Source organism: Macrosteles quadrilineatus, unplaced genomic scaffold (genome assembly GCF_028750875.1).
Source record: "Macrosteles quadrilineatus isolate MER2022 unplaced genomic scaffold, UCM_ALF_1.0 Scaffold_2__2_contigs__length_208266976, whole genome shotgun sequence".
Lineage (NCBI taxonomy): Eukaryota > Metazoa > Arthropoda > Insecta > Hemiptera > Cicadellidae > Macrosteles > Macrosteles quadrilineatus.
Window position 1 is genome coordinate 12,948,952 of NW_026542595.1, and position 11,763 is coordinate 12,960,714.

An 11,763-nucleotide genomic window follows, 5' to 3' on the forward strand; every position below is an offset into this window, starting at 1 on the left:
CCTCTCTCCCCCCCCCCTCATGAGCATTGTAGATGTAGACACAGCTGGTGAGACACGTGTATCGTCACAGACCACCACCATCGATCATAGCTGCAACGCCTTAGGATTAGCTTGAGGATGTGATTATTATGTCACCCTCTATAATTACATAGTAAACCTGAGGGTTACTGGCAATAAATTACATTAAAAAAACCTGTATTCAGAGGTGATAATTTACAACTGTTTCATTCTATTTCACTGTAATAGATTAAAATATGAAGCTAGTGTTTATACAGTTGCATCCATTTCCTTAATTTCATAAGTTACAATAATCATGCGATATAGTTTTTTTTATTTTACTCATCAGACTATATGTATAGATCAATATTCATATAAATAACATTTTAGTACAGTATGATATTGGACATAAGACAAGGCTTATTTCTAACTTTTATGTTTTATTCATGTAGAGTATACCTAAGTAGTATACCAAACTATTCCTAGAAAGAAATGAGTGAACCTCTAATTCTATTTCACAGGTACAGTTGTCTGATGACGTCCCTTAACGTCATCATACCTTCCTCCTTAAAAAATATTTATTAGAAACACACATCTACGAATTTTATGATTTACTTATATCACCTGATATACTATCATTTTTTATGGTAAATCTATGAACTGAAGGTATGTTACTTACTTAGCTTATAGCTAAAAAGAAAATATATAAATATTTTTTTTAGATATTGCGTTGGCATTATGTGCATTATTACTTATGACTAGTGGTTTGAAAGGGCAATGGCCCCTATATATATTCTAGTAATTATTTTGTACAAATTATCAGACTCAATGAGACCCTACCTTGAGTTATCGTCACTTTTGTATATTATAATATGTAAAATTGTTGATACATTCCTGGATAATGCATTTTGATGTCTGCTCTGTTTAAAATAAAAATTCCAAAGAACTGTTCATGCGGTGTGATTATAATGTAAACTTTCCGCATTATATTTTTACATTGTATTATTTTACATTATGTTATTTATATATTTAGTTTTTACAATAAAAGACATAAAATTGGGAAAAGGTATATTTCAGCTTTATACCTGTGTACATATTACTTTTTACCATACGCTTTAAATAAGGATAAACCACATATGTCTTAAAGTAAACAAAGCAGACATGATCTAGATTCCCATGCAATTTAAATGTGAATTTTTTTTATTACGTAACAACCTTTTAGTGCAAAACTATGAAAAATGAATAATTTCCCCCAAAATTTCATGTCTAGACCTTTAAAATGAGACCTCTCCCAGCTTACAGCCTCCCGTTTGCTCACAATTTCATTGTAAAATTTTGGCCTTACGGAATTAGATATATAGATGTTTATTTTACCAACGTGCTAAAGCACAATTACATAATAATTTTTAGAAACAAAAGGTAATTTTAGTATTCATCCTATTGATTTACAACTGCCTTAAAGATAATTAGTGTAGTAAATTTCTGTCTTTTCGCTCCTAATTCCCTTATTGAAATAAATATTTTAATTATAACTTGTACACTTTACGTTAAGACACACACACAACTTATCGATCTCCCATTTTGTACAATCAATTTTCTAATAGACTACAGTGAGTATCATTGGTTTATTACCAGTATTGAATATTTTTCCTTACATCACTTACAATTGGATACGTGCTTTAACCTAACGATGTATATTTAGATGCTTGACTGCGCTACCCACCCACGATGACTCATATTGCAACGTATTTAATACCTACCTCCCCTCAGCCATATCCGTCATCTGCACAGGCTATTCGTTTTTCCAAGTAGCAGTTATAAATTATCTTTAGGGTTTCATTTGTTACATAGAGTTATTGGAGCTCGGCTTGACGTGAAGTTTCCAGGTGGACTTGATGCATTTTTCCTGCAACTGATGTTGGACCGCTTAACATTATACTTGTATTTAAAAATTCACCCACCACAGAATATGGTGCATCGCATAGTTATCATAGTTATAACACATAATAGTTATAAGCCTGCTTGTGATTTAATCTAATGCAAAGTAAAAGGGTTGGCTTCGAATAATCCTATGAACTAAGTACTTATATTTCTTATTTGTTAAAATCAGCTTTAGTTGGGTTGTTTACTCAAAGAAGCACGGTGTAATGAGTCCCTCAGAGTGTACGATTTTTGGATTTTGTCTTTCTCTTTTGACTTTCCTGCAACAGTTGTTGACAGGGGCGTGTAATATGCTGCAGTTCACAAGCTACTTGTTTGGTTTTGTATGGTTAAAATATTAATGCAAAAGAAAGAAATGTTTATTTACGATTAGTTCACACTCTGTTTGTTGCTTTAATGAGGTTTTATTACATCTAAAACAGGCCACATACGATCTAACGATTTAAAATGCGAATTTAATGGCATAAATTTTACAGAAATTATTTCCAAGGTTCAAAATTAAATTAAATGTTTTAAAAATATCAATATGAAGTATATTAAAGCATACAACATACATAAAATAGTGTACATAAAAATCTTTTTAAAATAGAACCAACCGAAGGTAGGTGTGATGTTGGATTTGTTCACTTTCCGTTCCATTGTCATTTTAGGACTTCAGATGTCAACTTCGTAACAATCTAGCCTCAATTATTTAAGCCTTAAAAGATAAATCTCTTCTTTCAGAAAAGTTTTACTCGTTACAATGTTTGTTGTTTTCTGTTACCAAACTTGAATTTCCCTTCCAAACTTTGTTTTATAATTATTTATCAAACTAATTATCCATAGTTTATCAGATCATATCAATATTAAAAGAAAGCATATTTTGACTATTTTATAGCTGTTTTATAATTAGAAAGTCAAATATCAGTTTAAATATTCTGAAATTTGAAAAAGCTTCCTAAGGACATACTGTTAGATATGTTCATGTAAATCGGAGTGTTAATATGTGCATTGTAATAATAGAGATCGATGACACACACAAACTATTTACTTCACCCAAAACATATTATACGAGCTAAAATAAATCAATTGAATAAAATAATAATACATTCCGTGTATTTAGTTAAGCTAATTTTCTGTATTATGCCCATTCGTTGCTATGCTACGTTTATTCTTTCACCATTTTTCTATTTATATTACTTCTTATATTTTAAAATTGAGGTGGTGTCTGTCTATATAGGAAGCTTTCACGATAAAAATACAAAACCAATACAGTCAAAATTAAGCACAAAGATGGTCCACATGTCTAGGAATGTCATAGGCCTATACACTTCCCTGACTTCCTCTCGGGCTACGCCCCTTGTACGTCCAAAGTTTTGAGGTGAGGGTTTCAAAAGTAAATATTAATAATTGATCTCTATGGAAGCATGAGAAAATTCACAATGTTTATCTTTGCGTTGACACTTTAATGTAAACAGTCAGAACTGTCAAATGCTTATTTCACAGTTTTAGACAGCTGATCCAAACAAATTCAACACCGTATAATATTTCACACAACCATGTGGTAGGTTTATTTATTCTAAAATTATGTTATATATTATGAAAAAAAAGCTTCTATAAACATTGCTGTATAAACCCAGGCTCTGCTTTCGATTTATTAAAGTGTCTTAAGTTATGAAAATATAACATGTCATTGATATATTGTCATGTAAACAGTAGGACAATTACAATGTAGGTTATACTTTTTTGTAAAATTGTTGTTTATAAATTTGAACTACTTAACAAGTATAGTACTTAACAAGGTAATATAGTATATCTTCCCGTTGCCAAGCACGGGTGCAACAAATAGTTTCTTATAAATCCATTTAACGAAGGATAATAATAATAAATCCATAATTTTTTTTATATATCAAAATCCACATCGATTTTAATATGCCATTGAATCGGATTAAAATGTTGTTCAATTTTTCATCCAACCCTATTTTATAATCAAATAGGGATCAAAACCCATGTTGAAATCTACATGCAAGCAACGCCATTAAGTTGTGTTCCGTTTAGATGTTCCTTGACTAAGCGGTCTGTTCAACGCGGGGAGTGCAGCGGTTTCTCACCACCCTTCAGGAAGTCGTAAAGCATTTATTTAATTGAGTTGCCTTTGCATGCCGAGGGTATGTCATTAATCAGCGAGGTTATGTACCAGGTGACTCACACTCATCATAAAACTACTTACTCCAGTCATCAGATAGTCTGCCTTATCTTACTAACTCTCCACGATGGTGATTAAGGAGGGAGGGGCATTCACCACATCGGAGGCGATGGAAATAACACATCACTGAAGTGTACATTTAGAATTGCTAAGTTGGGATCTGGACCGTCCCCTTGAACACGCAAAATTGTCAATGGCGTTAAAGTAATAAATATTCACAAAAAAAACACAAAAGAAAATCTTAATTCTCCTTATTGGCATGCTGTAAACACAAAAGGCTTTTAAAGTTGCATATTTGGTGAAGAACTTACCATGAGTTCCGTTCTGTATCTTCGTTTAAAATTTCAGTACCGGAGGACCGAGTCATGGCTCGGAATCGTTTATTCCGATTGTAAAAGCAATATAAAGTAAACTCAAATTTTTTAAAATTAATTTAGATTTTTATTATTTAAAATACAGTTTAATTTAAATTGATTATCAATGAGTCTGTCCAAATTATGTAATCTATAAAAAAGAATGCATACAAATTTTAAAATATTCCCTTAAAAAAGAGTGAAATACTGAGTTGACACAAGTGAACTCAAACGGCACCAAGACGAAACACTTATTACTCATCAACACTGACTTGCTCTATTTTCCCTATATCGAGTAATCTTCGGTGTAATCTTTGCTCAATAGTTACAACTGATGTTTATCATTTTGTACTGTATTTTATAATGTTCTAGTATACTGTGTATGACTTGTTATAAACACATTTTACAAGGCTTATGCTTACTTTTTACTTTGTTCAACCAACATAGTTACTTGGCAACCCATAAGAACAATGTAAAATTTTTAGTTTTCAAATATGTTGTGTAACTTACATATGAACTTTTCTAGGGTAGTGGTTACGCCAATCACGTTTTTAAGGTTACAAGTCCTTAATTCCAAAATTTAGTTAAAATCCATTTGCTGGATTTCGAGAAGCATATTTCAGACAGATAGACATACAAACAGACAGACAGACAGAGAGACACACGGACTTTTCTCGTATTAGAGAATAGGATAAACTTACATTGTTTCAAAAACAAAAAATACAAAAAATCAATTATCCTTTTAAATGTGCCCAATTATTCATTTCTGTGAGTAAACAATATTACGTAATAACTAGTTTGCGAAAATTATTTTCAAATATAATGTTTTGAACCTCTCAAGTCCCTCTACGTTATTATACGTCTTTTAAACAAAACAAGAGCACTGTTAATTTGTAAGTCAAAGCAGAGATTGTTCAGTAAACTTTAACCATTCATATTATTTAACACTCTATGTTTTATTTAATGTACATCTCTTTTCCTTGCAACTAACATGTGTTCTTAATCAAATTAAATTATTCTCTATTGCTAACACATGTTGTGTATAAAAAAGTAAATAAAAACAGTGCTTGTTCTCCTATCCCAAAAGTGTGTTCATTTTTTTCTCATCTTATAATCTCCATTTAATTTCATTCTCTACAAAACATTCATTGGTCCTAATCGAGCCTGGATTTTGAATTTCAGTCTTTGGATTAAATTTTCAGAACACTTTCAAGCTATCGAAATATCTTTATTTTATCATTCAATCTCTTTATGTTTCTCCCCACTCTCATAGTGTCACAAACTCTATCTAATTCTTAGTAAAGTTTCACTCCATCTGTTTTGTCCAATATGGCTACCAGATCAATTTCACTCTCAAACTTCAACAAATCAACCCTTCTCATACAAAATTCTTTTGAAAAGTTTCTCAAATCTGTACAAGAGCTTGAAACACTTTCCCCCTCAATCTTGTCAGTGATACAAATCAGAACTTTAAACAACTTCTCGAACCAGTTAGAAAAGAAACATGAAGCCTATGAAAATTACCTGGAAAGAGCCTTGGAACATATATCAGAAGAATTAGATTTGGATGCAGTAAGTGACACTGAAGACAAACTGCGACTGCCATTCGTCGAAGCCAAGTCTCGGATTGAAGCCCTTCTCCAACAGCAGCCGCAAGATGTTCCAGAAGAAAGTAAAGATTCAACAAGAATTAGTGACATCTCAGCTTCATCATCTGCTCACGTAAGACTCCCAAAACTAGACCTCATCACGTTTGATGGTTCTCCTCTACAGTGGGTAAGTTTCATCAACTTATTTGACACTAGCATCCATCTGAATGAAAGCATTTCAAACGTCACTAAATTTCAATATCTTCTCAGCGTGCTCAAAAATGAACCACTAAATCTCGTAAAAGCTTTCAGTATCACTTCAGCCAATTACTCAATTGCCTATCAGCTCCTCAGAGACAGATACCACAACACCCGAAGGTTAACTACACTTCACCTCAACAAACTGATCGACCTACCGGACATTTCCTCTACCTCAAACAAATGTCTCAGAACGTTCCTCAACTTGTTTTATGAACACACAGAAGCACTTAAAGCTCTTGACTGTGACATTACTTCTAACTCTAACCCTCTGTTGTCCACCATACTCTTACGAAAACTAGACAATGACCTTCTAAAACAACTAGAGGCTTTTAGAATTAATATAAAATGCGAAACACATTCTCTACCAGAAGTAGTCGAAATAGTCAAGTTTCTTAATCAAGAGTGTAACCAAATGGAAGACGCTGTGTTACATACCAAGTTTGCTCAAAGTACGAACAACCACAATTCAAATTTTAAACCCAAATCTTTCACATCCAAGCCCTCTTTCATTCAAGCTCAGAAAGTTACAATGGTCTCTACTCCAACTCCATCAAATCAAGACAACTCAAAAAATCCTTTCTCATTTCCCTGCTTTGTCTGCTCATCAACTGGCCACAAGGTTTATGCTTGTCCTAGCTTTCTCTCTCTTTCTTCAAATGAACGTTTTAAAACCGTAAAGGACAACAACAGATGTGTCTCTTGCCTCGGAAAACATGATGTTAAAACATGTAAGTCTAAAGCATCTTGCTTCAAATGCCACAAACGTCATCACACCTTAATTCATTTTGAACATGACAAGACATCTCAAGGTTCTACATCATCACAACCATCAACCACTCATGTTTCGAATGAAAAACCTACCGTATCTCTTTGCTCACAGGAAGCCAGTCCTGCTAATCAAATCCCTAGAACTGTAATTTTAGGCACAACACTGGTTAAAGTTACTGCTCAAAATAACGTTTCTCATGTGTTCAGAGCATTGATTGATAGTGGCAGCATGTGTGATTTTATTAGTGAAAAAGCTGCTCAACTACTGAATGCACCTCGTTTCAAATCCAACTTACAAGTAGTTGGTCTTTCTCAATCTCCAACTCTCACAAAGGGTATTGTGAACCTCACTGTTAACACACTGGCAGGAAAATTAGTTGCATCCAACCATGAAGTGCACATACTTGATAAAATATCTGTCAATCTCCCTAGATCTCAAATATCACAAAGAGTTCTATTGAAAGTAAAACCTTACCCCCTTGCTGATCCCAGCTTCCACTTATCAGGGCCCATTGACATGCTGATCGGAGCTTCTCTCTTCCCTCTTCTTTTAACGAATGAAAACTATTCTCTCGGCCCTAACATGCCTAACATGATGGGAACTCACTTTGGCTTTGTTGTTATGGGGAATGCACCTTGTTCAACCGATTCCCAGCCTGCCAACACTCCATCCATCTCTCTGCTCTCAACGGTTGACAACGAATTGCATAACTCTCTACAGAAATTTTGGAAATTAGAGGAATTTTCTGTACCCTCAAAGATATCGGTTGAAGAGCAACAGTGTGAAGATCTGTTTAAAGCTACCCACTCTAGGGACGAAAATGGCCGTAACTTAGTTCATCTACCATTTAAAGAAAATCATCCACCTTTAGGATCTTCCAAACTCATCGCAGAACGACGTTTTCACTCACTTGAACGACGTTTTACGCTCTCTCCTGATTTGTATAAAGCTTACTCTGACAATATAAATGAACACATCTCTCAAGGTCATATGGTAAAACTACCTCATCTAGATATCAACTCTCCTCACTATTTCTTGCCACACCATGCAGTTGTGAAACCATCCAGTACCTCAACTAAACTCCGAATCGTTTATGATGCAAGCTGCAAAACCAGCTCTGGAATTTCCCTCAATGATTCTCTCATGACCGGCCCTAAATTACAGACCAACATTTGTGATATATTGCTACATTTCAGAATACACAATATCGTTTTCACTTGCGATATTCGCCAAATGTATCTTCAAATCTTAATCAAACCTTCCGATCAACTGTTCCAACTCGTCTTGTGGCGTGACAATCCCTCTGAAGATATATCCACATACAAACTCACTCGAGTGACTTTTGGAGTAAATAGCTCACCCTACTTAGCGATTCGTACCCTCCACCAGTTAGCTGAAGACGAAGGTAAAGACTTCCCTGAAGCAGCAAATGTCTTGTGCACTCAGACTTACGTAGACGACATTGTAACTGGAGCAGACACGGTAGATGAAGCAAAGAACCTTCAAAATCAACTCATTCAACTACTCAACCGTGGACACTTTGAACTTCGAAAATGGACTTCAAATTCTCCCGAGCTTCTTCAGTCTCTTCCAGACACTCATAAAGACTCTCCAGTCTTTCTTGAAAATACACCTGATCCCCATTTCTCAATTCTTGGCCTACACTGGTCTCCAGACTCGGACAATTTTTCATTTCATCTCAACCTACCGCCAAAAACACTAACTAAACGTCACGTTCTCAGTCTAGTCGCTAAAATATACGATCCTTGTGGATTTCTTAGCCCATGTACTATGACAGCGAAATGTTTTATTCAACTTCTCTGGACGACCGGTCTACAATGGGATGAACCTCTCACTCCAGAACTTAGTGCAATTTGGAGTAACTTTATCTCAGCGATACCAGCACTTGCAGACATTCAGATCCCTAGAGCATTGAAAATCTCTCCAAATTCTAGTGTTGAACTTCACGGCTTCTCAGACGCCTCTGAACGTGGATTTTCAGCTGTTGTCTATGTACGATGTTCCCAACCCAACGGAGAAGTGACTACACGTATGGTTTTATCTAAAACTAGAGTCGCCCCTCTCAAGAAGGTGACTCTTCCACGATTAGAACTCTGCGCTGCCCACTTATTAGCTCAACTCGTAAACTTCTGTTGTTCTTCATTCAAACCCTTAATTTCACTCAACCAATGTTATTTGTGGTGTGATTCTTCAGTAACCTTGACATGGCTTCAAACTCCATCTTACAGGCTGAAAACATTCGTGGCTAACAGAGTCGCCCAAACACAAGAACTTGTCCCCTATCACTGTTGGCGTTACATCCCTAGCAAGGAAAACCCTGCTGATTGTGCTTCAAGAGGTATTCTAGCCACTGAGCTTGTGTCTCACCCCCTTTGGTGGTCAGGGCCTTCTTGGCTTTCTCTTCCCCCTTCAAACTGGCCTGATGTAACTTTTTCACCTACAGATATCTCAACATTAGATGAAGTAAAACACACTCCTCTAACTGTACTTGTGTCAACTACCACTGAATCTACGCTGACCAATCTTCTCATTAAATATTCTTCATGGGAACGACTTCTTAGGATTTTTGCTTACGTCCTTCGTTTCATACACAACTGTAAAGGTTCTGAAAAACGCCAAGGTTTCATCTCAACACAGGAACTGAAAGACACAAAATATCACATTTTTAAACTTGTACAAAAAGAAGTATTCACAGAAGAAATCAACTGCCTCAAACGGAAATCATTTTGCTCCACTCGTTTACAACGTCTTTCACCTTTCATTGACTCATTTGGATTATTGCGTGTTGGAGGACGTCTTTCTCAGACATCACTTCCTGAAGATGCTCGACATCCCATTATTCTGCCAAAAAAGCATCATGTGGTAAATCACCTCATTGACCACTACCATATCTACAATCTTCATTCAGGCCCTCAGCTTACTCAAGCATTACTTTACAAACATGTTTGGATACTGTCTGCCCGTTGTGCCATACGCTCTCGTATCCATAAATGTGTCAGATGTTTCAAAGTCAAACCTAGAAATGTGTGTCCTCTCATGGCTGATCTCCCTCAGTCTCGTGTAACTCCTGCTCGACCTTTCCTCCACACCGGCATAGATTATGCAGGGCCTTTTACTGTTAAAATCTTCAACCTCAAGGCAGTGAGACACATAAAGTCATACTTTTGTACTTTCATCTGCCTCGTCACGAAAGCTGTACATTTGGAAGTAGTAACAGACCTAACGACTGAATCTTTCATTGCTGCAATGACTCGATTTGTATCTCGCAGAGGACATTCTTCCGACATTTACTCGGATTGTGGGTCCAACTTCATTGGTGCTGACTCTACCCTACGCAAGATTGTTGAAAAATCTCTTTATTGTCAAGACTCCAAACGGAAGATTCAACGATTCTCTTCACTTAAAGGCATCAATTTTCATTTTAATCCACCAGCCGCTCCGCATCAAGGAGGATTGTGGGAATCGTCTGTAAAGAATGTGAAACATCATCTCCGTCGAGTAATGGGAAACTCAGTCTTAACACTCATTGAATTCATCACATTGTTGACCCAAATCGAAGCAATGCTCAATTCCCGACCACTGACACCTCTTTCAAATGATCCTTCGGATCTCGCAGCACTGACTCCCGGACACTTCCTGATTGGTGCACCCCTCACAGCAGTACCTGAACCTAATCTCCTGACAGTTCCTGAAAACCGTCTCAAGCAATGGCAGCTAGTTCAAGCATTTCATCAACGCATATGGCATAGATGGCACCTAGAATACTTAAACAACTTGCAACAACGTACCAAGTGGACTCGGAAATCAAAAAATCTTGAAGTGGGTGACCTTGTTTTGGTACATATGGACTCACCACCTCTCTCGTGGCCTCTCGCTCGAATAACAGCAGTTCATCCAGGGGCTGATGGGGTTGTGCGAGTGATAGACTTAAAAACATCAAGTGGCAACCTCAGAAGATCTGCCCACAAAGTGTTTCCCCTGCCAACTGTGGATTCGTGAACTGTTTTTGTTGAATCCACTGGGGATTCAAGGCCCCCGGTATGTTCAGTAAACTTTAACCATTCATATTATTTAACACTCTATGTTTTATTTAATGTACATCTCTTTTCCTGGCAACTAACATGTGTTCTTAATCAAATTAAATTATTCTCTATTGCTAACACATGTTGTGTATAAAAAAGTAAATAAAAACAGTGCTTGTTCTCCTATCCCAAAAGTGTGTTCATTTTTTTCTCATCTTATAATCTCCATTTAATTTCATTCTCTACAAAACATTCAGAGATATTCTGTCATAGAGTCAGGGGTTTCAATTATATTTGTTAGATATGACTGTTAGCAATCTAACAACACTATGTGACTTGGTGGTTTAAAGGACGAATTAAGTTTTTGGTTCACCTTCCAGGAAATAGAAAAAGATGGATATTCAATGAATAGAACCTTTTTCGTACTATAGAACTGCCATCAAAAAGCATACAATTTGTATCAACAGAACATTTTTTTACTATGAACTTAATCCTTTACTTCATAAACCTAATGGTAGCTGTCAAGCGGTTAGCCCAATACCACATGTTTCCTCTGACATGCCACGTCAAGCCAGCCAGCCCCTGTCAGTCACATCTACAGGTCAAACCATCAAATACCAAAGGC

The 11,763-nt window shown here is 36.0% G+C and overlaps 1 protein-coding gene across 1 annotated transcript; it reads left to right on the top strand.

The window, feature by feature from the left end:
• Positions 1–5,805: 5,805 nt before the first annotated feature.
• LOC128983948 (uncharacterized) lies at positions 5,806–11,115 on the top strand. Its single transcript, XM_054403225.1, has one exon. It carries the CDS (start codon positions 5,806–5,808, stop codon positions 11,113–11,115), a length of 5,310 nt encoding a protein of 1,769 aa, XP_054259200.1.
• The last annotated feature ends 648 nt before the right edge of the window (positions 11,116–11,763 follow it).

Coding starts and splice junctions, on each gene's coding strand:
- LOC128983948 (XM_054403225.1), top strand. CDS start 5,806: ATGGCTACCAGATCAATTTCACTCTCAAACTTCAACAAATCAACCCTT.